The sequence below is a fragment of the Vidua macroura genome, chromosome 1 (genome assembly GCF_024509145.1).
Source record: "Vidua macroura isolate BioBank_ID:100142 chromosome 1, ASM2450914v1, whole genome shotgun sequence".
Lineage (NCBI taxonomy): Eukaryota > Metazoa > Chordata > Aves > Passeriformes > Viduidae > Vidua > Vidua macroura.
In genome coordinates this window covers 94,301,167-94,328,399 of record NC_071571.1, presented here as the reverse complement: position 1 = coordinate 94,328,399, position 27,233 = coordinate 94,301,167, and the positions used below count along the sequence as shown (strand labels likewise).

Below are 27,233 nucleotides of genomic sequence, written 5' to 3'. Positions count from 1 at the left end.
GGTAAAGGGTCCCCTCTGCATTGGTTTTACCTTCCTACAGAAAGTGTCCTCTGTGATAAAAGCAGTGAACTGGGACTGAACATCTCTCTGCTGTACCACTCATCTTGACCTTTACTCCTTTGGGTTCTAAATGTCTTAGTTTCCTAGCACAGTAAAAGGGAGAGACAGCAATACACTGGCACAACTTACAGATGTGTCACAAGGATTAATTAGTGACTATGTCTGAAGTGCTACACAAGTGATAAATAATGTTATCAGCACTAGAAGTTGTCTCTGCTTGAATAGAGAATGGCTTCATAATTATATTTTTTCAGCCTGCATTCTCTAAGCTGTTATTTTTCTTAATGACCACTGTGGTCCTTCAGCTCTGTTTTTCTTCCCAGTTACTCTGCAGCATCCCCAGCTGATACTAAATGCCAGGGGATGGGAGCAGCTGGGAAAACAATGCAAAAATGAGCCTGTCTGGAAGCTGAGAGACACAGCTCTTCCTGATAACTCTGAGAGAGGACAGAAACTTGAAATAGCATCCAGTGATGGAGGCCAATTAATTGTCTTTTATTGAACCATCAACAATTGTGGGGGAAAAAGGGAAAACTTTTCAACAAAGGTAGACCTGTAGTAAACCAACCAAATTCCAGATGCTGCTTCCTGTCCCTTCTCCTCTAGCAATGGTGATTGCTGGAGGCATGTGGACAATGCACTTAACAACACAGTTTAACTTTTGTCCAGCTCCAAAGTGGTCAGACAATTGGACTAGATGTTTGTTGTAGGTCCCTTCCAACTGGACTCTTCTCCTTCTTCTTCAGTTTCCAGGAGTGTGTAATTCATCCTCATGCCAACATTATATCTTCAAGCTGCTGGCATTATCCACCTGTTTCTCTTATCACTGTCGTGACTTCTCTCTAACCATTGGAGCCTCCAGCTTCCAAGCTGCTCCTGCATAGCTGCCTGAGCTCTCTTCTGCTCTTTCATAAACCTCTTTCTTCTACATTATGGCATCTCTATCCATGCATTTTCTAAAAGTTTTTATACTGAGGTGAAAGCCCAGTGGAAAGGATGGTTTCTTTCAGTGTCAAAGAAATAATTTTATTAGAACAGGAACTACAGCTCCTGCATTTTTGTCTTGTATTCCTGTACATCTTTCTTTCCGTACCAAGATCATTGCTTGCTCTTTTCTATGGCTTTAATGAAGCTCTATATATATTCTCATAATAATTAGATAAGACTTTTATACAGGAATGGCTATAAATTTTGGGGTTGGATTACTGAAAGTTTCCATAAAACTAATGATGTCTGGGTGGATATGGAGAGAAATGCACATTGCCATTGGGCTTTCTCAGAAATGTATTTCACTTTGCCTAAATTATACTCAAATTAGATAGAAAACTTTCAAATAAAGGATGGTTGCTTTTACCTAACTGTAAGTGTGTAGAAAACCACAATTGTAGAAGTATAGATTTGATCAGACAAGACAGGTATTAGCCTTGTTTAAATCCCTCCTGCCTGAAAACCACATGGATAGTTATGACTGGAAGGGACTGAAGTTAATCTTCTAGAGCTCACTCTGAGCATCCATTAAGGATTTGTCTTTGCTTTTTACTTCCAAAGAATAGAATCACCCTCCAGCTACTCTTACACTTCATTCTTGCCTTGCACACTGCACTGTCTGTCTAAATAATGTGTATAATTTAGCATGGCCAGGAATGCAACAGCTAGTCAAACAAAGTTTAATGGACAAAGTATCAGCTAGCCTCAAAGCCATCCAAGGCAGACTTCCCATGTACTTTACCACACCAAGAGACCTAAGGTCAGTGGTGACCAGCAGCTGAACAGCAAGAAGATCCCTAGCAGAAAGCAAGCAGCTTGCATCCACTTTCCGAATATTTCAGAATTCTAACCCCCAGGCAATCCTGCCTCTTAAATATTAGGATGGAATTCTTTCCTATCAGGATGGAAAGGCCCTGGAACAGGTTGCCCAAAGAAGCTATGGATGCCCAATTCCTGGAAGTGTTCAGGTTGGATGGAGCTTTGAGCAACCTGGTCTAGGGGAAGATGTTGGAACTGGGTGATCTTTGAGGTTCCTTTCAACCCAAACCATTCTATCATTCTGATTATTGCCAAATAGAGTTCTGTCTTAAGTGTGGTTTTCATCAGCCTTGATTACCCTGGACAGTTCCTAATCCTGTTCTTCCACATAAAGGCATGGAAGTGCCTCAAGGTATTTCTTAATGCAAACTCAATATACCCATGGTAAAAACAACACGATATGTTTTCATCACTCAAATGCATGTCAAACAACTTTCAGCCTAGCAGAGAGGACAGAACAGAGAACCTATCCAAAACCTAACCACAAAACCATGATGGCATAGGGAAGACTGCAGTAGCCTTTTTTGGATACTGGTGTCTACTATGGGAAAAAAAAAGCTTTCCCACATTTGTGCTGATGAGAGTTAAAAAAGAAACTAAAAACGCAATGCAGGATGACAGGGTAAGTGTTCATCTATTGTCACATGCAGGAGTACAGTAAATCCTAAACAAAAATCCAAACCAAAGTACAGGGCCAAATACTCAAGTGATAGCACTTGAAGTTAAGTGAGAAAGATTGGCCCAAAGGAGAAATTGGCCCTGGAGATGTAGGGTGAAAACCCACAATTGTGCAGGCAATCTAACCTACAACTGCACGGGGGTAACAAAGTCATTCATGTGATTAGTTTTTACAATGAAGAAATGTTTGGCCCAAAAATGAAAGGTTCTTCTTCTAAAGTCAAAGTGTACATTACTGGTGTCTCTCATCTGGTCCTTGCTGGCCTCATATCTGTGCTGTGTAGCTTTTGGCACGATAATAGTTGTTGATTTTCTTTTCCAACTCTCCTTCTTGGCAGACACAATTTATTTTCATAGATCTTGTAGGAACTCTATATCTGTAGGACCCTTGGCCTTTCTATCATATTTGGCTGAAACACTAGAAGATGTGTTCAAGCCAGCATTTTCAGAAAATTCTCTAGTTTTTTTCAAGAAACAGGGTATCATAGTCACTTAAATAAAGTTTCATCTTTTTTTATACCCTAATCAATATAGCAGCTTGCTTCTAAAATCATGTCAAGAAGGAAAAATAAATCAGTTTATTACAGGACTTTCTTGACCAGCAGGAATTAAATGAGGCATCCCATTTCATTGAGTAGGAAAGGCTCTGCAGTGCTCCATACATTCACTCTTTGCCCTCCAAACCAAGTGACTCATAGTTGTGTTTTCATCAAGACAAAATTCTGCCAAGTACATGAATCCCTTAAGGAAAAAAAAAAATTAATTAGTCAGCATGAGGCAAAAAGTGCAACAATATAAAAGGAAGGGATTAACAAAGAAGACAGATTACAGCCAGGTTTCCAAACAATCATAACCAGCCATGACAAAGAAATAAAATGCTGCAGAAATTTTAAAAATATGTGATCATGCCCTTTCTGTGATTACAAATGCTATTAAAAACCAAATTACCTTTGTGATGCTACAAATACTTCTAAAGGGTTTTCACAAAAGGGAAGACAGAGACTGGACATGAAAAGGAGAAAGCAGAAGGCAGAAAATTAATTTGTTATGGCAACTTGAAGCACAGAAGCTTTTCTCTGTAAAACTCTGTGGAAGAACATCTGTAGCAAGAAATTTACTTGTTAATCCTGAAAAATAGTGAACAAAGTCATGGCAATATTTTAAACTGTGTTCTTTTATGCAAATAAAAATTATCTGGCATTCTCATTGTAAGTAGTAAAGATTTCTTTCCTGGCTGCAGTGAGAACTTCAGCAGCCCTTGGAAGCCACACATCATCCTCAAACTCAGGGAGGTGCATGCACCAGGGAAAACAAGGAATTACAAGGAGGGCTTCTCTGTACAGAGTGACTGGAGAGGATGCAACAGCATTCACTTAAACCCTCACAAAAGGGAAAGCTTTGCAAACCTTTGAAACTGGTTAAGGATCTGTTGCTTGAGGCAGGCAACATAATTAAGACTGCATTTTCTGATAAAGATGTGCTCAGCTACAGACTTTTAATTGCTGCAAAGCCATTTCCTCCTGTTCCATCTTATGAGACAAGAGGCACATTTTTGTATGCTGCTATTTGTTACATCATGATTTAATGAAGGAGGCAGCCCCACACAGCCACTCACTCACTCACTCACTCACTCACTCCCCAGTGAAATGAGAGAGGGAATCAGAAAAGTAAAGTGGGTTGAGATAAAGGTGTTTTAATAGGTAAAGCAAAACCCAAGGGCACAAGCCTAGCCTAAGAATTCATTCACCGATTCCCACGGGCAGGCAGCTGTACAGCCATGTCCAGGAAAGCAAAGTTCCATCATGCTGACTTCAGAAGACAAACACCATACTCCAAGCATCATTTTTTTCTCCTTCTCCCCCCAGCTTTGTATGCTGAGCACCACACCATATGGTATGGTATATCTTTTGGGCCAGTTGGGGTCAGCTGTCCTGGCTGTGTCCCCTTGCAACTTCTTGTGCAGCCCCAGCCTCCTTGCTGGTGGGGTGAGGTGAGTCTTCAGATCATGTCCTTGCTTGGACAAGGGGAACAGATCAGGTACCTTATGGGGTTTTTCCAGCCTTTTAAATGTTTTTGGAATAGAAAGGAAAATAGAGCAAACTACTTGTTTGCACCACCAGTAGGTCAGTCTTGAAAAACTGATCTCCCAACCTTAGTTTCTTTTTGGAATATCTTATTTGATCTGTTGGGGTTTTTTCAGACTTCTGGGATTTTTTTTTTTTTTTTTTTTTTTTTTTTTTTTGGTAAAGAGAAAGGTCCCCTTTGAAACCTAATGGTCATAACAAAAGGTGTATTGTTCTTAGTGTAAAAATTTTTAATATTGGAATAATTTTGTTTTGAACATGCATCTTGGGTAAGCCAGTTTGTGCTTTATTATTTTATTCTTTGTGAGTAAGGGCTGGGTTTTGATAGAACTATTACCAGTTGTGTTTCATAAGTAGAATATATATGAAGATATAAAGATTGTCCAGATTGAAAAATCCACTGTAGCGTAACCCCTTGGACTAAAAGCTTTTGGAGCTGTGTAAATATTGTAAATATTCCAGGTATTTACCTGATGTATCCCATAGTTTAAATCAGAATATAAAAAGAAGGAGGCTGTCCTATTTTTATGCAGATAACAGTGTCCCTGCTACAGACCGATCAGTGAAGTGGTGGTTAAAACTGACACCAAGTTGAGCAATAAGCATTTTAACAAATGACTAGTTTGAAATGCACAGTACACATTTCAAATATCAGCTGTGATTCTCATTTTGGAAATAACTCATCCTACTGGGCTCGAGGGAGGATAATTTCAGAGTACTTTGCAAGCCTATTGAAGCTGGCAACTGATAGGCTCGCCTAACTCCTGGGAAGTGTCTCAAAGTGTAAAGGTGCTGTCAGAAGGCAATTTAAAGAACATGGGGGTGAGTTACAATGCCAAGGGGAAAGAAAACCAATGTGTGTGTTTAGTGATGTGCTGTGCCCTCAACACCCAAGCCCACAGGACTTTCTGGACACCACCATGGGAAAAGAAGATCCTGCAGCCATGCCCTGGGAACCCCTCAGCCACTCCTCCTGGGGCCTGCCACCTTGGGTGCATACCAGTGGGATCACTGCTTGCTGTTTCATCCCCAAACTGGGAGCTGCCACCCTTGCTGTTACACAGCAAGGATGCACCCCAAGGGCTGCAAAGTGTGGAGCTGTGCACTGGGTAAATTTGGGAAAGTCACTCATGGTCTTGTGTCACAGTGATAAAAAAGGGAGTGTATGGCATAATGGAGCTTCAATAGCAGCTGGAAAGAATGAGAAACCAGGTTAGAAGACCCAGGAAGGAATAGCTATAGTCTCACATCCACCTGGTTGTAGAGATGATAAAAACTGTGCAGGACTTTTATTCAGGGATTGGGAAGAAACTAATTTATTGTCTTGTAAAAATTTCCACAAAGATATGCCACAAAGATATGCCACAATCCAGTGTGGGTTATCCTTCTCCCTTCCTTCCCTCCCCTCCCAGAGAGGGCCAACTCCCACATAATTGGGAGAGAAGCCAGGACCTGCTCAGTGTGGGTGCTGAGGGTAACACGGGACTTAATTGCTTGGAAAAGATTAACTAGGTGAGCTTCTCAGCCCAGCCCCTAAGCTCATATGACCAGAAGCCTTTTCACATAGCGAGGAAATTGTATTTTGTGTAGTCCAGTCAGAGGGGGTACCATCATGGTTTCTGCTAAAGAAACCATGCCTGATGAACCTAAGCATTGTGTTTCACCTGTCACAGTAATGCCTGTCAAGACACATAACCTGACAAGTCTGGAGAACTCCTCACTATGTATAAATCGATTACGGGGTTGAGCAGATACAAGGAGAATGTCAATTGCTTGAAATTCTGTGCTATTAACCCAGAAACACTGACAGGGCTTGGTGCCAGGTCTTGAAACAGCTGACAGGCAATAATAAGCAACAATCTAGCTCCACTTACACCTTTCAAGGCTGATGATCTAATGAACTGCAGAGATGTCATTCAAGGATAAGGATATCTTCCTGAAAAGCACAAGCTGAAAACAACCAGGATGGAAACTGCTGTAACACATACTTGAGCAAAACCAAACCCAGTGATATAATGAGAACAGTTGGGTAAAGAAGCAGGTGTCACTGAAATATTTTTGGGTTCCCAAACACTGATCTTCCAACTGAAAGCTTAGTAGCTGCAAGGATATGCATAGGATTTATTTCCAAAAATTCATCCACAATGGTGTGTCTGCAGGCTTTTAAAAGCATTACCCCCAACTATAAGAATGCAATGATCCTGGTGATTATCTGTGAGCAAGGAGAGATTTCTTCCAGGAGTGTCTTCTGGTGCAATTTTCATGCACTTGTTTGTTTTCCCCATGGCAGAGCACCATCACAGAAGAAGAAGTTCAAAGGATGAAAGAGCAATTCATGTCTGTCTACGATGTCACCTCAGACGGACGCTTACAAATCCAGGAGGTATCTCTGCCCAACCCCAGCCCAGGATTTCTCTTATAGAAGGATGGAGAATTAGAATAGACTTTTTGTGGGGTCTGTAGGAATAAGATGAGGGGTAATGGTTTTAAGCTGAAAGGGGATAGATCACCAAAATCATTCTGTGATTAAGACCTGTAGCAGACTTGGGAGATCTGGAAGATTGAGCCTGGGTGCAGAGGAGGTGACTCATGGAGTATTACATTGGCCAGATCCTTTGATCCGGAGTTTATTTCCAAGGGAGAAACATGCCAAACCTATATTTCACATACTGGGTCAGTACCTCAGTACCTACCCAAATTTTTTCCTTTCTTTACTTTAATGGTGTGGGTTTGGTTTTTGTTGTGGGGATTTTTTAAATGTTTTTTTTATCCAGCTTGCAAATATGATCTTGCCGGATGATGAGAACTTCCTACTGCTTTTCCGACGGGAAACTCCCTTGGACAACAGCGTGGAATTCATGAGGGTCTGTATCTCCACACTGCCTCCTCCCCCTTGCACACCACCAGCTTCTTCAACACCAACCCTTCTGTCCTCTGTAAAACACAGCTTGGGAAATATATGGCTATTGTGGAAGAAAAACACATTCTGACCTGTTCAGGCAGAGAAGGTTTTATATTATTTACACCAACAAAAGAGAGGTGTGGTATCTAGGACTAGACCAAGGGTACCCAGAGAATTCATTATATTTCAGAAACACTCTCAGCCACCTATCAGTCATGCGATTACAGACAAAATGTCCCCACTCATCAATTCACCCCTACAGCTCCTCACCTGCAATACAGTATAGACCAAGACAGCAGAGCACCATTTAAGCACCATTTTATCCTGAAACATTAGACTGTTAAGGTCATGGAGAGGAAACCTCCATAAGTTGGGTCAAGAAGCCCTTAGAATTTTGCCCAATCTTTTTCTAATCTCTGCCCCTAAGTATCCCAATGGGGAATTTCAGTTTTTCCAAGACCTCATGTGGTTACTTTTATTTCACATACAAGCTAGGGGCTTCTGCAGATCAATGGGCTGTTGTATATGGCCTTGACTCAGAGCAATAAAAGAAACTGCATGTACAAATTAGGTAAGAAATGCAAAACAGTTTCTTAGTATTGTCTTCCTTTTATAGATAGTGTGTCTGCATTAAACATGTGATAGCAGCATGTAGCATGTACAGCATCCAAGTGTGAGTAAGAGCTATTGTGTGAAAAGTTTATTTTATTTCATCTAAAATTAATTAAATGTTGGCTAATGCAACAACTGGCTCATTATGGAAGTTCTGCTTTGAATCTTTACAATCTATCACCGAGCAGATGAGTAACTGCAATATTTATGTGCTCACATCAATCTATCCCCGTTCAGATCTGGCGCAGTTACGATGCTGACAGCAGTGGATTTATTTCAGCCAGTGAACTCAAAGTAAGTTATTCTAACAAATCTCTTTGGGCTTGACCTACAGCTCACTGATGTCAATGGGAGCCCTTCCATCGGCTTTACCAATTTGCTGTCTTTTTGTGTGAGTGACAAATGGCATTTCTGGGTTGTCCATAGCAAGTTTAAGGACTTGTGCCTTCTGGTGTGGTCTCAGGGGCCCTGCCAGAGGGAGGATGGTTTGTTGTTGCCCTCGATGTCCTGCTTCCCCCTAGCCTTGTCCCATGACCTTGGTTGTCTTGGTGACCTGAGGCATCCAGTGAGCCCCACAGGCACTGTCTCACCTTGGCTTTGCACATGTGCCTCTCCCACTTAAACAGAGCCAAAGCCATTGTGTTTTATTAAGGGAGTTTCTTCTCAATCTCTTCCTGAACCTGCAGGTTTTCTGAACATTGATTTCTTATTAAAGCTCAGGCTATTGAGGCAAGAGCCTGTTCAGCAACCATAACTCAAACACTTTGAGCCAGCAATTACAAAAGCCCATCTCTAGGCTGCACATCACGTGCTGAAGTCTCAGTGTGTGGCTTCAGCCTGTATCCTAGCAAAGATGTTAGAGGAAGCTTGAGTGTTTTACTGAATGCAAATATTTTTATTTGAGATCAATTAGCAAGTATTGCAGGACTTATGTGGTCTTTTGCTTATTTTGTAGGTCTACTAGGACTCATTCCAGTATACCTATTCCAGGGAGATTTAGTTACTTTCTAATTAATTTATTCAAAAAAACTCCATGTTTCAGCTAAAAAAAATTTGAACTTTGTCAAATTGAAGACACTAGTACTAACCAGGAGTGTGAAACTAGATTTGTGTAACCCTTCTGAATTTGAATTGAATTTCCTACCATTATTTCTTGAATTTCCTCTAGAAAGTAAAATTTCTCTCTTTTCTTACAACAGGATTTCCTGCGAGATCTCTTTTTGCAGCATAACAAGATGGTTGCTGAAGTAAAGCTGGAAGAATATACTGATGCTATGGTAAGAAAATATAGAATTAATGTTGTTCAGATGTGAGTACAGCCTAAAATCTCCTTTAGGGTCAATGTCTGCAGGGCAATAAAAGCTCTCTTAAAAGGTTTGTCAGAGATCCCTAGGGGGAGTTAGCACGCACTGCTGCTAACAGTTCTTTGCACTGGACATCAGCTGTGAATGCATTTTAAAGAGTTTTGCTGATTGCTGAACTATTTCCTATGAGAAAAGAACTCAACTTTACACCAAAGCAGGCTGAGCTCTAAACCCCTTTAAATGCAGATGAGGTGCATCCTTCTACAGGATATGTTCATCCTCAGGCAGATCTTCAGCTCATTCACTTCCTCCTTTCCTCTCTTCCTCCTAGCAAATCCTTCTACTCCCAAGACATGCAGGTATCTGGCTTTTCTGCTCTGCAAAGCCCAGCAAGCCTTGCTGGCTCCCTGCTGCTTCCCTGAAAGACTGAGAGGTTGAAAGTTTCAATTCTCCACCTGGCTTGTCACAATATAGCTTTTATACTGCAATCAACAACATAGTATTTGGTGTGGGTTTAGCATCAGTCACCTGCATTTTAGAGCAACTTATCATATCTAAACATCTAAAAACAAGAAGGAAAAAAAAAAATCTCATTTCTGGATGTCATTCTCAAGGGTATAATTTGAATTCCACTAGCAGACATCTATCACTGCAATTTTCTAAAATGTTTTCAGATGGAACTGCCTTGTTTCTTGGCACAAAATCTGTGTTTGTACCTAAAAACCAACTTGTTATGCAAGCAAACAAGGAGCTGCCCACATATTTTGCAATACCATGTTATGTATGTGTGATGTGTGTGTGCCCAGAAATGTGACCCTTTAGAGCAATGTGAGAAACTGTACTGTTACAGAAGAGTGTGTATTTGTTTCTCTTACTTATAAGAGAGTGAAGAGAGAGGAATGCCAGCTGCAGAAATCATTTTCCAACTGGCAGAGTTTGAAAACAAAAAAAAAGCCCAGAAGTTATAGCTAAGACAAAATTATTTCTGGTAGCATTTGCTGGTAGCAAATATATTTCATTCTGCTCCATTAAGGTTTCTATCCCTGGTGCTTAATCTCTGATCAGGTGCTGGGAATAGGCGATCTGAAGCTTGTAGACAGTGGGTGGTTCATTTCCTCCAACTCATTTCCCTTCCCTTTAATTTCCCAAGAAAGATCTGTGATTCTGCTACCCCAATGCAAACAGGTATCAATGCAGCCCAGGGCTGGGAGCCAGGAGGTCTGGTTTCTATTTCCATGGTTTCTTGTAGAAGGGCTTTGTGTCTTCAGAGAGGCAGTTTAATGTCTATGTTGGAAGATAAGATTTGATATGGGAAAAGGGAATGCTTTGTATATCTAGGGAAATCTATGATCTGAAATGTAAATCTGGCTCCTGAGGACAAAGGTTTGCCAAGCTGCAATGCCAGAAGAATCAGGGATGTTAATGGTTATTAGAAAATGAGAATATGGCAGGTGATTATTTTTTCCCTTGCAATTCTTTTCTCTAAGCTGAAGATTAAGGATGTTTATAAACACACCTGATCCCAAAAGCTAAGGCTGGGTGTGAAATTACCACTGGCATAATCTTATACTATGATATCCTGGAATAAAATAGATGATGTGAACATATATATTCCATATATAACAGCAAATTATCCACATGGGCAGTATCCTATAGCATCAGATACACTCCACAAATGATTGCACAGAAAGTTGTCTGAAGTAAGAAGGCAAAATTCCAAGGAGGGAAGAAAGATTCAGCCTTGCATTTGCAGGGCTGGATTAAAGAGGGAAAAGTGACTCAAAGGTTTGATGTCAAGGCCCAGGGTAATGGCAACCCTTCCCTTCCACTCTCTGCCACATGGAGTGAGGAGCTGCTGGAGTGCAGAGTCCCACTGCCACTGGACTCTGCCACCATCACCACTGTTTGGGATAAATGGGTCAGTGGCCCATCCATTTTTTCCCTCACTCTATTATATCTCTGAAAACCAGCAGCAGTGATTCCTTTTCTGCAGATTTGACATACTTATATTTCTCTCTCCTATTGCTTTGCTCCCAGCCTTTTATCTTTTTACAGCACAAAATCCTTGTGAGCAGGACCCTGTTTTTGCTGCACATACCTACAGGGTCTTGCAGGGTGGCCCATCTATTCAGCTCAGGGCTTTCAAGGGCCAATGTAATTATTATTCAGTTGAAATAAGCTGTGTCCCAAGGAGCTGTAAACCCATCTGTCTCCACATGAATATACAGATCTCTGCCCTTTTTTCTGTACATGCACAGCTGGCTGCACATATCTTAAGCAGCTACTGATATCCTGAGTAGACCCTAGGGCCTTCTGGAGATAAAGGGGAAAAGGCAAAAACTGTAATTTAAAAGAAGCTAGCCTAGGCCTGAGGAAAAAAATAAAGGCAGTATTTTATGGTTCTGTGCTGGGTATTTGCAGTTTGTGAGTAGTGTGAGCAGATATCATATCAATCAACCAGGGCATGTTAAATTCTTGCCCCGTGTGCTGCTATGAATGAGCTCATACAACATTAAAAAATGCTGAGAAGAGGGAGAGAGTATTTCTTTTGGAAGAGATTGGTCATCTCTGGAAAGGAACATCACTTTATCAGGTTGCTTAGCAGCCGCTTCTTAAGAGGCTATTCTGCTTCCTTGTGACCTTGACATTCTTTCTTCAGAGAACACTGGTATAGATCAGGGATTTGATGAACAAGTGATGAACTCTTATAAAGACAACAGGTAGTGAACCTATCGGCATTGCACAAACTCTGTGAGTCTGCTAAATCAAATCCTAAAGAGCACTAATGCCATTGGGGAAAATCACAAAAGAACATTTGAGTTCTCAAGACTCCTCATGAGGGAATTGAAGTGACAATGTTTTGGTGAGGAAGCCTCTTTGTAGGCACTGTTGTTTTTTCTTCCATGCCTACATAAATACATATTTGTGTTAATAGTCATTAAGTGTATATTAATAATTATTTACATGCACTCACTTGCATGCACTTAGTCTTTGAAAACAATCTGTAGGTTTGTTGCCTTCCCACAGGCAGTGACCAAGAGCTGTTGGCAGGGAGCAAGTACTTGGAGCTTGGCTTGAAGCCTGGTATTGCTCTGAACTTCCTGAGAAGAGGGCCCAGGGGTCCTGCAGTGTGTGCTTTGGGAGACAGAGTTAGCATAGCTGAAAATGGATGGAGGGTTTAAACAGCATGGTGAGAATTTTCTGCCTTCCTGTATTAACAAAAGCTGGAGAGATGAAGACCAGCCCCCTTGATACTTCATGATGAGGATACTGTGGATGATGACAATAGAACAACCTTTTCAATCCCTCCTACCTCCCCTCAGCCCTCGAGATCAAGCTGTTAGTAAGTTTCTGGGTCCTGGTGAAGTTTCAGCTCAGAAATATGCATCTCACATATGCATTTGGTAACATTTTTTAATGAGTGACAGATGCCATTACCTGTGTGTGCACACAGCTGTGCACTTATGCAGAATATTGTAAATGCCAGGATATGAACTAGATTTGAGATACGGTTTCTGATAGTCCACAGCTTCCCAGATAGCAGCATGTTGCTTCTAGTTTGTAATCCCAATGTCTACAAGCGGCATGCAGGGCAAGCTCATTTCTGAGTCAAACTTCAGCAATTTAAGTTGTTTATTCTGCTGAAACAGTCACACATGCAACACTGACATTCACTTTTTTCATTGCCTTATGTTGATAATGTCAGATGGAACATAAAAAATTCCTTTAATCTGAGCATTATTATATTTCAGTAAGATGCAAAGGACAGTTCTTGTCCAGCCTGCATGCCATCTTTGCCCACCACAGGGTAATATTCTAGAGAGGCAATAATGTATGTGCAGTGACTAATAAGAAGTTTTGGTCATGAACTACAGCATTTGAAAGCTTGTAGATGATGATGTGATGTAAGTGATGACTGAGGATGAAATCTTAACCCCTTAACTGGGGTCAGAATAGATATTTTTTTCCAGCTATAATGACACCAGGGTTTTGCTGGGCTTATTTGCAAAGATTCTCCTGGGCACTGAGCTATGTGCCCTGAGTGCATAAGCCTGCAGCTGACGACTCCTAATCTTCTCAGTGCAAAGGGAAAGAGGTTGTCTTCTCCCTGAGGATGATCTATGTCCATGATTATGCACTGTGGACTACCTTTATTGTACATTGGGGGATTTCTGGTGCTTTTGTGGCTGCTGCCTGTCCCCTCTGCAAGGATAATGCAGAGTTTTAGTGTGGTCAGTTCCATGTGAAAGTCTGTCTGTGTTCAGTGCTGATGCCAATGTACTCATGTGAGTAAATAAAAGCCAAAGCACAGAAAATTCAGGTGATTTAGACCTTTAACATCTTACTAGTCAAGGTAGCGTATCTTTGTTAACAAAGTCTCATATGACCATCCAACAAGAGGTGTAATAATGAAAAGACAAATATTTATTGTATTGAAAAAAAGGCTAAACAGAATTTATTATGTCTGTCAACAGACCGAGCAAACTTCCCAAAGCTCTAGAAATACAATAGGAGCAGACTGTAGCCTACAAGATTGGTTCCTGAAGTGCAGTCTGCTCATCCCTTCTCCTCCTGGTAGTGGTTCATGCCAGCCTCTCTCCCAGGTGACTGAGAGGACCCACACAGCTGATGAACACAAATCCACCTCCTGTGTCCCTTCTCAATTTAGTGTTGGGCATGCTGTCACACCCAGTTTTGCACCACACTTGCTGTGGCATAAGCCAAGGGAAGCAGAAAATCCCAGTTAAGCTCAAACTTCATTTCTGAAGATCAAAACCAACAGAACTCAGGAGCCTGCAGGCTTCTGAACACCCCAACAGATAATGCTTTGGTCTCTTAGGAATCAAAACACTCTTAGAAATCAAAACACTAAAGAACTTGTCGATGTGACGTAGGCAGTCTGGCTGGGCAGGACACTGAGCTTTTGTCCTGAGGGTAACTTGCTGGCCACTGGGCCCTCCTGTCACTCTGCAAATGCCTTTGTGACCCCATCTTTCCCTAAAGAAAGAGGCCTTAGGCAGTCCTGCATCTTGGGCTGATGCTGTCTTTATACAGTGTCAAAAGCCTCTGTACTCCCTGACCAACTTTTGTTTTAGCTGTTGGACATAGGTGCCCATGATACATACATTAAAATGTATTTGTGAGAGTAGCAGGTCAAGTAAAACTGACTCTCTCAGTGTCCCACTTAATTGCACACAAAGAAAGAGAGACAGAGAAGGTATGAAAGCAGGTTTTATTGAATCTGCTGATCACAGAACTATTTTTTTGGTTGTTTACTTCTTTCCTTATCTCTGTCATGGAAAATAATTCATATTTATATTACTCTTCAAAGAATGTGTGTGTTTGTCATATTGTGGTGTTTCGGTGGCCTTTAGAACACTGGACTGAGAAAGCAGAGATATTTCCTTTGCTGAATTAAAAGCTGATGGCCATTTTGATTTTGCATTTTTAAAAAATGTAGATGTAACAACTTCTATTTGCAAACCAAGCTCTTAAATATTCTCTGTCTGTCTCAGAGTGCCTCAGAGCAGATTCAAACAAACAGGGTGTGCCCTTGGTGCACTACCATTAAAATGTCAGTGAATTAATTTGTGCAAACATTTTAAAACATGGGGTAGCTTGACAGTAACGGAAATGCATCATTTTATAAAGCATACTGCTAGATGCAACAGAGCTTTTAGTAAAATTGAGTGCTATTTATGCCAGACCTTGTCCTTAACCACATTGAGATGTTTCATATCAGCCTGGCAGTGTAAATATACCTTTCAAGAGAGTAAACTGAAAATCCATCAAATTTAACATATCAAGATGGTGTGTGAAGGCAAAAGTTTAAATTAGAAGCAACCTCATAACCATTTCAATTATTTGCTTCTTCCATTATGTATGCTTTGTCATATGGGGTGGGTACCCTCTCTCATTCTTCGTGTACTCATGCACACAATTAGCAGATCAGATCAAACACTCACATGCTTGAAAGTTGAAAGTTTGATTAAAAAACATTTCCCTAGGCTGTTCCCCAAGAAATGCAGCACGTGACTGCCATGTAGTGGGTATGCATGAGCTCCACTTGTCCCAATAACAGGATTAGGTCTATCTTATTAGCTGTGGTACCTGAACTAATTCAGTGAATACCAGCCCTTCTACCCTACATGTTTTCCATCTTTCATATGTTAGTCACTGGGCAAGAATTAGCTTGGCTTAGCTTTTCCAGCCAGACTTTGTTTCTTTCTGTTGACTCGTATGGATGATCAAAATATTGCATGTGTTTGAAAATTCTATTCATGGTAGTTGTGGCAGAAAAAGGTCAAACAGATAGAAAACACAAAGGTTCTCTCTTACAAAGCTGAGTGAAGGAGGTCAGGGAGGGGGACTTGGTTAGCTGTAAGTAGATGTGGTCAGTCACTGAAATTTCAACATCGAGCTGAAAGACAGGGTGCAGGAGAAGAATGTTTCCTTTCATTATGCAATCCACCAAGGAGTTTATTACCTCTCTATTAAATGTGTTTTACTGGGGTCTGCACTCCTGCAGGATTATTGTAAAGGATTCAGAAATTGGTAGGATTGAAAACCATATGCTCACAAAATTGATAATGAAGCAGAAAGCCTTTCACATCTAAACCACCAGCTTTCATCTAGTCTGTTTCATTAAGAGTGCACAAAACTCTCCCTGGTTATTTGCAACTTCTGAAACCATGAAAATATGCTGCACCTGCAAGGTAGAGCAGATGCAGGGCAGGCAGGACGCATGAGGTCCCAAGACAAAGCCATGCTGGGATGCTTATTTATTTATTCCCTAGAAAAGGACATAAGCCTGGAGATGTTTCACTGGAAAAGAAACATGAGACTTGTCCCAGACAAGTGAAATGATAATTGTGCCCCAAGTCTGGCTATTGGACAGAAAACCACCAGTTCTGTCCTGGTCCCATAAGCTCATATGGAGATCAGGACATGGTGAACACAGAGTTGAACTTCTCCCAGAAACTCAGTGTTTGCTTTTCTGAGGCATCACAGAGAGAAAAAATACATCTGAATTTGAAGTCTAGGCTGAAGCACTGAATTTTAGTCTCAAGATAGTAATTCTGAGATACAGCAGAAATGGGAGAAAATAAAACACACTTTCAGGAGCTCAGAAATATGTGGGAGAATCCAAGTGAAATACTAAGACTGCTAAAAGCAGTAAGTTTTAGTGTGTTTTGGTAAAGATACTGTCTTTTTGTATGAACCAAAGTCCAGTGCCTTCAGCCAGAGGTGCTCAGACCTGGCAGCAGAGTTCCTAAGAACTAAGCCCTGTGTTTCCCACCAAAAGCTGTCCTTTCCCAGCAAGTGCTGTTCTGTCTCACCCCACCAGCTTCACTGCTTTGTGGTGACCTACAGACCTTGTGGGTAACTAATGCTTCTTGGTGGCCTAAACCTAGGGATTTAGAGTGACATTTTCAAAAGCACTGAAGTTACTGTATAGCCCAAGGACTATGGTATTCCCACCACCCACATGCTGGTACTTTCTCTAGCCAGCTACATAGTGGTTGTCTCCATAAGCTTCCTTTAGGCAGCATATTTTACAGCAAAGATGTAAGCTGGATGTAGCAATGTCACTGGTGGTGGAGAGTGTGCTAAAGTGAAGTAGTAGGGGTATTTCTCTCCCTCTTCAAACAACAAATAAAACCAGCTTAGGCATTGATGTTCTATTTGGAGAGAGGCTTTTCAAATCTTATCTGGGCTTATTTATTTCTAGAAAGAATATTATTCATTTTCAATGACCTGCAGAATAACTCCTTTATCAGCCAAGAACTGAAGGCTTAGGTTTGTGTCTCTGATGGCAATGGGAGGCTGTCATTGCAAGGACATTTCTCCCCTTGGTGGTACCAGCAAAGGCAGCTTCTGCTCCTATCCCTCCCTCTAGCCTTGTCCCACTGCTGCTCCAGCAGAGACCAGGGAAAAGTGCCATATTGCTGTGGGAGGTCTAATAGGGGAAGAAGCAGAATGTAAGAACTTAGATCAGCTGGAAAGGAGCAACTTGGACTGATGCAACCAGGAGGAAGTCTTCAGGATGGTCTGGCACTTTATTTGTCTCCCCAGCTCTAGAGCAAAGGTAAATTCAGAAGTCTTTCCTCTGTCATTAAGTGGCTCTGCACAGAGCACACTGGCAGAAGCCAGTTAAATGGGAAAATAGCTTTCTTTGTGCCACTGAAGACCCACATGGCTCTCATGATGCCATTTTCCCAAATATCTCAGTATGGGCCTTCAGTCATTCATAGGACTTTCATGCTATCTTTCAATGGGAGGAAAAGTGAGCCCATATCAAATGCCTCTTCAAAAATTCCACCCAAACCTCACAAGTGTAAAATACTCAGAATAATTAATGGTATAGAGTCTGTTGCAAAATCTCAGTCTAAACGTGGTATAATAAAGGGATACCATGGACTTGCTGTCCTTACTCCCCTTGAGCAATGGGCGGGGAAGAGGCAGCACTGACAAAACAGGCAAAATCTCCCTGAGAAATGGCAGCTCTCCAGGTGCTACCTTTTCTCACATGATTATTAGGCTCTTCTCTGGCTCCACTGCTGGGAAGTGCTCAGGACATGCTGCTGACTCCCATGTGTTCAGGCTACATCATAGTGGTTAATCCTGTCCATCTGAGCTTTGTCAGATGGAGCTGGTCCAGGCCTTCTCCAGCAGCTGTGCAATGCACAAAAGATCTGTAGCGAACCAATTTCTCTGCACTAAACAAGCAAATGTGATCTATCAAGGTAAGATTAATGCATATTCCTTAGCTGAGTATTTGACAAAGAAAGGTAATCTATCATAGTAAAATACTCATCTTCCCCCCACCACACAATGTGAAATATATTTTTTCCTAGAACTTTGAGCCATGAGTATTTCAGGTTTGCAACTCATTAAGCATTCCCCCCACCCCTTTCTTTGTAACAGAGTATTTTTTGTGCCTTGAAGAGAAATGCAGAACCAAATACAGCAAATAAATAAATAATTTTTATTGTGATGGCTCATCAAAATTATGCTATTCAGTAAAAGAAAAGGATAAGTTTTGAATTCACATTTAACCTCTTGGTGTTGGCAGCCTGAACCTTCTTCTGAATCTTAGAGCATTCTAGCAGCAGGCCTTGAGATGGGCCTTGCTTGAGTCAAGCAAGCCCCACAGCTTTAGTGGTGTAAAATCCTGACCTGAGTGCTGATTAGAAGGTGGCATTTGTACCTCAGTTGCTCAGAAGCAACAGCAACAGTCAAAGGTAAGGATGGAGTCCAGGTGGAAGTGTTTAGTGTTTAAATTTCTCCCTTTTTCTGGCTTTTTTTTTTTTTTTTTTTTTTTTCCCAGGACCAGGGCAATGTCAGTATTTACTTTCTGAAGGTCTTTCCTGCAGACCTGCTTTATCCCCATGTAAGGTGGGAGGGGAGTGGTACTGGTATTTGATTGCTTTGGGTTGTTGCTGTCAGAAAGCTGGTGGGTTTTGCTATTCCCTTGTGCCACTTGCACCCTTGCACAGTGCTAGCACAGGATGCCATGCTGCCCAGGGTTTGAGCAAACATCCTGAACAAGAAGAGGGAAGGGCACAGGGCAGAGCAAAATGTATATTGCCTTTTTTTTTTTTGTATGTGTGTTCTCCTTCTGGCCCATCTGTTTTATCTCTGTCTTCTTGATTTCTAGATGAAAATCTTTGACAAAAACAAAGATGGACGACTGGACCTGAATGACCTGGCAAGGTAGGATTTAATAATGTTGTTGGTGTGTTTCACTTCACAATGGTAGAGCCACGCAAGGTGATGCTCTCCCTCTAGACACATGCAGTTGAATTCTACCTCCTTTTGAATTAGATCTCCTCTGACCCCACTTCTCCAACACACGGTCCCCATTACAATAACCTGAGAATCTAGTGCCAGGGATAGGAGCAATGCCAGGATCTGTCTGTACAACATCAATGTGCTCTGGCATAATTGGAGGTGCTTCCCAGAAGGTGGCAAAGCAATCAGTGGCTCTGTTTCTCCAAAAGAAGGATGACAGTCCTTTCAACAGGGTCACAGACATGCATTTATTTTTCATCATTATGTGCAGCAGGGATTGCAAAGAATTTTTACTGCATTTTGAACAATGAAAGTGCAACCACAAAAGAGTTTGGCAGTGGCAGTAGGAAAGAATTTGGAGAGCCAAGGAGAGATGCTTGTGAATGAAGCTGGGATCTCAGTCTTGGGCCTCTGTCTCTTTTCTGTCATTGATACCTCAGAGACTTTTAGATAATTTTCACTGCCTAGAGGTAGAGTATGCTTCTCTCTGTAAAACTATGTACATTGGTTAGATAGGACTTTAAATTTTCAGATACAGTCTTAAAAGGCTAGTTTAGAGGATGAGGGGACAGAGGTGCTGGTTTGCCACTGTTACTCTGTGCTTTGAATCCCAACAAATGCCAGCACAAATAACTGCAGTGCATACAGCATTTTCCTTTGACTATGAAATATATGAGAATCTGGGGCAGGATGAAGAATATCTAAAGGGGATTGCTGTTACAGTTTTCTCTTAAATACTGTTGCCTTTTGGGAACCAGGCCATCTGAGGCTCTTCTCCAGTCTGAAAACATTTCTCAGACTCCAAATCCCTCCATGTGTAGACACAGCTCAGCAATGCCCTGTGCCATGGGCTCTAAAAACCTCAAGGTTAGCAGAGCAGTTGGAAAGAGAAAAGGGTTTATTAGTGCTTGACAGGCTTTAGGAGATGAAAAGAGAGGAATTCTGCCAGTCTTGGTGTACAAGCCAGTATCTTTGTCCTTTACTTTTACAACCACCAAGTCCTCCCTTCAGAGAGAGACATAAATCACTTTCTTTAATGCAGCACAGCAATCCAGTTACAAGGAATGATTATCTGTTAGCTCTTACTTCAGAAACTGACACCCTCTGTTGTGCAGGACCACCAGAAATGCTCTGGGAGAAGCAATGGTGCTAATAGGCATGTCTGTGGTGAACCAAAGGGTACCCTCTGTGCCCCATCAGACAAGGAGGAAGGCGTGTGTTCTCACAACAGCCCACTGTAAATAACCCCACAGGCAATTTTCTCTTTTATAGGCCTTTAATCTAACATCCTTTTGCCTTGCAAACAAGGAGAGCTCAGAATAGTTTGTGTGCAGATGATAAAGTGAAAAGATCATAATTAAAATCTCTCCATTCAGGATTCTGGCGCTCCAGGAAAATTTCCTTCTACAATTCAAGATGGATGTAAGTAGCACTAATTTTTGATACATTGATCCTGTCTCCAGCTAAGATGACCTGGGCTCAAACTTGAAATTTTTGCTTTAATTTTTCATTTGTTTGTCCTTTCTGTATGCAGGCTTGCAGCACAGAAGAAAGGAGGAGAGATTTTGAGAAGATCTTTGCACACTATGACGTTGTGAGTCTCATGAGTCAATTAATTCCCTTGTGATTTGTAAATGTGTGTAAGATTTAACGTGTGCTGCTGAGACTTCTTCCTCCTGCTGGGTGCTGCTGGAGTCACTGAGGAGCAGCAGCTGTGCCCAAGCCCGTGGCCCATGAGCCCAGATGCCAGACTGGGAGGGGTAAAATAGGGACAGAGAGGAGCAATGCTCAGAGATCTGGTGTCAAGGACCCATTTTGACTTTCTCCATTGCCATGGCCAGTGCTGCTGCATTAGCAATTTTCCTGCAGGAGATGCAAGGAAAGAAGAGGAGGTGGTGGCTTTAGTGCTGACAGTCTCTGGCAGTTCAGGACCTGCATCACCACCACGTTGAAAAATAAACCTTCTTCCCATACCAAATCCATAGTTTTTTAGGGAGTCTGGCTCAGGACAGACATAACCATTTAACTGCCTGTTAGACATCAGCAATTCAGTGCTGCTTCTGGCAGTCACACAACTCCCTCAGGATTGGTGGGAGACATTGCTCCCATTTGGTGGGAAGAAATGGTTTGGGAAAAGCAATGGCATCTTAGATATTAGATATTGGGAAGAAATTCTTTACTGTGAGGGTCTTGAAGCTCTGAAACAGGTTTGCCCAGAGAAGCTGTGGATTTCCCAACCCTGGAAGTGTTTGAGGCCAGGTTGGATGGGGCTTTGAGCGACCTGGCTAGTGGAAGATGTCCCTGGTCATGGTGAAATGGTAGGAATTGGATGATCTTTAATGTCCCTTCCAACCCAAACCATTTCATGATTCTGTGAACTTTATGCTAGAAAGCTTGGTGACCAGGTATTGGTACTCACCAGTAAACACTGTAGTGGTTTTGACTCACTGGGGAGTTTTGATGTTTATTCCTTCTTTCAGAGTAAAACAGGAGCGCTTGAAGGCCCAGAAGTGGATGGGTTTGTCAAAGACATGATGGAACTGGTCAAGGTATCTTCATGGCTCTGTTTGTTTATACTCTATTTCTTAAAGATCAGTGCTTTTGGAGAGGCTAAGTACACAGAGACAGTAATAAGAACATAGAGACAAATCTTAGTTTGATCATCAGCAGAAGACAATGTCACCATCTCAGTATGTATACTGTAAAGCATTTCACTGTATCACAGAAATTCTGCCTCACAAATTAATACAACTTCTCTCAGCAATTCTATTTTTATAAGGTCCATTCTAGCTCATACTTTGAATTAGGCAGATGTTACAGCATGGCATTATATGGATGGGTCATCATAATTTCTTTCTTCTGTATTCCTTGTGAATGTGGTTCTCAACAGAATAACCTCATGGTTTATTAGTTCATCTCGGGGTTACAACTGAAAATTGCTTGAGGTCTGTTCTGCAATCAAGAATACCATACCTGGTGTGTGTCTTCAGCTCCTGATGGACAGAAGAGTCTGTCTTCATTGGATTATCTTGAGTTTCCAGATGCAGTCCAAGATAGAGCTTTTGACCCAAACAGAATCTGATCTTTAGCTTCCTCTGAGCCTGAACTGTTGCATTTCCACACAGTGTGAGATATCTGTGCTGCCACATCCATTCAGGAGAGAGCAGAGAACGGCAGCTGTGTGCTGATGGCTGCATGTGTGTGTTCTGGCCATGCAGTGTGCAGGGAAGGGTGTGGGGATGGGCAGGAGGCTGGATTTGTGCTGTGTTTGAGTGTGTGTAAAGGAGAAAAAGTTGTACTTTGCCTAAGGGCCTTCGTCAGCATTGCCCTTGGACACCACAAACTGTGCATGTGAATTTGATCCCCTCCTGAGAATGTGGGAAGCAGAGCAAGCAGTACAGCATTAGGAGCATGCAGAAACTGTGTAGCCTGTACAATGTGTCTTCAACATGAACTTGATCCACAAAAGGTATTTTTACATTGCTGACTAGCCTGTAAAATAGCAGTATGCTGACAGAAATGTCACATTAGTCCTTGCACAGCAGGTTTGAGAGAGGAAACCAGGTGAAAGCACAGGTCTGGTAGAGCAGGGATCTGCATTGCACAACTTTCTGAAGTTTTTTTTTATATGGATCAGATACTGTTGGCCTTGACTGAGCACAAAAGTTATAGTGTATTAACATACAGTCACAGTTCCATGCACCTTCTGCTTTTTCAGGGCACCCTCTCCCCATCTTCTGTTTGCTTCCCCACAGCATATGAGATGATGTGAGGCCTTTTGGTAACTCTTCCTTGGTTGGGTTTCCCAGTTGCTACATGGTGGGCTGCTTTACAAGCTGGGGAAATCCAGAGCCATTTTCTCTCTCAGCATTCTTTTTCTCTTTGCCTACAGCCCAGCATTAGTGGGGTGGACCTGGACAAGTTCCGCCAGATCCTGCTCAACCACTGCGATGTGAACAAGGATGGGAAAATTCAGAAATCTGAACTAGCTTTGTGTCTTGGGCTGAAAATTAACCCATAGCTGGGAAAGTGCTTGTGGTTGTGGTTCCCTTGAAAGATTTGCCTGCTGCTCCTCATGGAAGTGTGTTCTGTGCTGCTGTGGGAGTGGTGGGGAGCTGAGGCATCATGCTGCCAGGCTGGAGAGTGGGATTTGCACAGTGGCCTCCTTGCTCCACCAACTCCTTTGTGATGTTTGCTTGCTGCTGCCTCTTGTGGGTCCCCTTAGCAATGTCTGCCCACCAGCAGATGAGCTGCTCAGAAGAGAGGTTGCTGTTATTCTGCCCTCATGAAATGCTGCCTTGCTCATTCTCCTAGGATAGGAACAAGCATCTCCTCAAAAAATATCCCCTCAGTGCTCTCAGAGTGCAGCTACTAGATGTTTCTGATGGTCATTTTATATGTGTGAAGTCATTACTTTGGTGAACATTGTGCCTTGTGCATTTAAAATATTGGATGGGTGACAGTGTATTTGTGCAGAAATAAAATGGCAATTACAGAAATTCAGTAACATCGAGTTTATGTTGTTATGTACAGAAAGCCATCTGCCACAGGCTAGCAGACTGTACATAGTAGCCTTTTATGTAACAGGCATCAAATGGCAAGAGGTTTTGTGATGCCTATCAGTTCAGGGGTTTCAATCTGCAATAAGTCTGCAGTCTGAAATGTGGTAGATCCTTCCCATGGGGAAACCACACACACCATGTGTGGTTTATGTGTCACCCTCACACATGTCACCTTCAGAATGAAGCCACAGAGTAACATCACTTCTGGAGGACATATCTCTTCTGACCCAAACTGAAATAACTTACAAGGGTTCAGTAAACTGGAAAACTGGAAGGACAGAAGCCTGATGAGAGTAAAGTTCCTACACATGCTTGTTTTTTTTTCAAATCTGTTAGAGTTGGTAGATACTTGTAACCCTTCTTGAACTTAAAGCTTCCTATCACTCCTGGACCATGAGTGTAGTCCCAGAGCCCAGTGGCAACAGCATCATTTGTGCCATATATTTCCTTATTCCAAAGGCTTTGACTGAATATTCAGAAAGTGTCATGCCTACACTATCATGCCCAAATAATTCTTTCTTCATTTCCCAAGAGAAAATTGTGGAGGAGGGGTTGTTGGCAAAAATTCCTCACATTTCACAATTTCTGTCTCCTACATATGACAGACCCACACTTGACACTACTAGAGCCTTTCTGGTCATGTTTTCTGCACCAGGAGGCACAATGAAACATTCCTATTATATTCAGTTTTGTAAAAATTGATCAGAAATTGCCTTCAGTCAATGAGTAGATGTGTAAACACAGATTACATAAAGCTCTTAAGAACATACTCAACTTATGTTCATTTTCTATTTTCATTGATGATAATCTCACAGACCAAACAAATGCTAAGTGCTTCTTTAACCCCTGCACAGAGCTACGACTTTAAGTTCTGAAACTGCTTTTTATCACCCTGGCAGCAACACAAATCACAGCCACAATAACAGAGCTTTACAATGGTTAAAAAAAAAAAAAAACAAAACAAAACATAAACAAAGAGTCAGGCCTTGGCATTAACTCCTCAAGCCAGCAGGGTTGCAGTTTTACTCATGGATGCTCACACCCCTCTAAGGGAAGAGCGTGGTCAGGAGTACAGGACCACCAGCAGAGAAATCCCCCACATTGCTGTTTATCAGACATGCTTTATCACTGTCTTTGAACAACTTTTAACAGATCTAGCAGAGTAAAACAACTATTGTTTTATTGTACCTCAAATAGGATGTAGGATGTGACTGATCAGTATAAAGAGTTATGCCTTTAAATATATTCTTCTGTTTCTCTCTCTTCCTTCAGTCCATATCATTCTAATTGTTATTCTTCTTTTCTTAAACTACAGTTTTTATTCCTTTGGACATGGGAGATATTTATGTACCATCCCCTTTGATATATTTCCACATATAGATGTAGGGTCTTTTTGCTCTTTGTATTTCCCAGTGATGACAGATCTATTTTCTGTTTCCCCTCTGTTTAATCCTACTCATATCAGTAGAAGTGCTTCTTATTTATTGAAGTATAAATTGAAGCATATCCTGTCCTACCTCACCAAAACTACAGCAACTCTTAACCTAAAGGGAAAATTTATTTTTAAAGACTTGATACAACCACAGGTCTCATTTCAAGAATTATAAAACACTTCCTCTTTATTAAACCGCTACGCTTTTCAGCCAATAGTTTTTATTCAACAGACACTGACCAGTAATGAATTTGCGATGTCAGTGTCACAATGTATTTTGCTTCTTTTGTACAAGTCTGGGATTTATTTTTTTTTTAATAAAAAAGCCTCATTTTGACACAGGCTTCACACAACTTTAATAAGTGAGTGTGTAGGCTCCAGTAAGTCAGTTTAATGGAGCCTTTTACAAAACATTAGCAAGAAGTAATTTGTAATCATAGATTAAAAGGTTATATATAGAACTCAGAGAATGAGGATTTATGATTTTTTTTTTAGTTAGTTAGTTTTCCATTCCCACAAGGGTTTGTTTTTTTTTATTTTGTCCTGGCCAGAAACCAGAGAGCAGGAAGACAGATACACATGCTGTCTTGTTTGCAAGGACCATAATGGAGCGCCGTATCCCAGTGGGACTACAGCGTCGGTGAGCTGCAGATCCCCTCTAAGCAAAACAAAGTGTGAGGTGCAACGGGATTTGAGCCCACATTACAAAGGTCAGCGAGGCAGTCACTAGTGAGACATTGTTTTATAAACCTGTAGCCTCTGAAAGTCAACATTAAGATGGGAAACAGGCATTTTGAGACTTGCGGAGAATACCTCTTCCTTGCAGAGCTTTTTTTGGTTTTGGGATTTTTTAATTATTATTTTCACTTCAGAAATAAATTATCTGCAAGGTTCTTTGGTCTCAGGCTCTGGTAATATCAACCTTTTAGATTCTTGTAGATATAAAGCTGGGCAATGCATCTGACAGAGTATAGCTGTTTTCCATTTTGCAAATTTGAGGGGTACTTCTATGTACTCCTATGTATAAAACACAAGATAATATTTCACATTTAAAGGGTTACACAAAAAATACTTGTTTTGCATTAGATATATGAAAACAGCAACAATTTCTGTGGTTATCACTCACTTTTTAGGAGGCTACATCATGGTAACAGTATTTGAAAGCAGAAAATGCATATGCAAATATAGTTTTCCCTTGGTATTTCCATGTTTTTCTTTAGAAAAGTGGGGCTAAGGGATTCACAGTTTTCTATCTCTTCATGGTATGCAAATCTACTAAAATAAACTTTTAACTGACCCATCATATTTCATAGATGTATTTCCAAAGCATTTTTAGCAGCCACATGTATAGTGGTCAATATGTACGGTTCTCCCAAATGTACATTTTTATAGTTTGTTTTCTTCCTTGTTTAACTGGCAAACTGCTGGATCTGGAAATCAATGTATGAATTTTCACAGAACAAAGCTTCCCTTTTCACTATGAGTTGTATGAGATCATGCCCTGCACTCCTGTCATGCTCCCTGCTTGTCTTGGCCCTTCTCATTTTTGGTACTTGACATAACTTTTATCCGGATGACTTGACGCGACACCTTTATTCAGGAGAAGCTGGCTCTGATGGCTTCCATTGTCTGTGTAGAACTGATACCCATGAAAAATTAACATTTATAGGGCTTTTAAAGTCAAATCCATCCCTTGTTTCACTTCATTGGTTCTGTTGGAAATGAAGGTCTCTTTTCTTCCATTATTTTGAAACTCAACACACTCTTTGATTGTTCCAAACCATCATCACAGGGACTTGCCACTGGAAGCCCCCATTTTCCTGAGTCAGCCTCACAGCCCCAAATGGTTCATGTGCCAGTTGTGCCTTGGTCTGTGCAATTTTTCCCCAAGAAAATGAACCCACGTATACATGCTCACCTCATTCCCCAGTCTGAACACACTCCAGCAATCTCACAATACTGACACACAAATTGGAAACAAATGAGATGTTTAGGAAT

General features: G+C 41.4%; 1 protein-coding gene across 3 annotated transcripts in view; it reads left to right on the top strand.

Annotated features, from left to right (window-relative positions):
- SCGN (secretagogin, EF-hand calcium binding protein) overlaps positions 1-27,233 on the top strand; it is a 75,609-nt gene that overhangs the window by 3,331 nt on the left and 45,045 nt on the right. For 2 of the 3 annotated variants that reach the window (XM_053977986.1, XM_053977977.1), the window contains exons 3-10: positions 6,919-7,011; positions 7,403-7,492; positions 8,380-8,436; positions 9,342-9,419; positions 19,108-19,163; positions 20,618-20,663; positions 20,776-20,835; positions 21,722-21,790. In XM_053977986.1, coding sequence (XP_053833961.1) covers positions 6,919-7,011; positions 7,403-7,492; positions 8,380-8,436; positions 9,342-9,419; positions 19,108-19,163; positions 20,618-20,663; positions 20,776-20,835; positions 21,722-21,790 — 549 coding nt within the window. Of the gene's footprint in view, positions 1-6,918; positions 7,012-7,402; positions 7,493-8,379; positions 8,437-9,341; positions 9,420-19,107; positions 19,164-20,617; positions 20,664-20,775; positions 20,836-21,721; positions 21,791-23,133; positions 23,756-27,233 lie in introns of those variants that run through there. The other variant, XM_053977970.1, reaches the window with a different exon arrangement.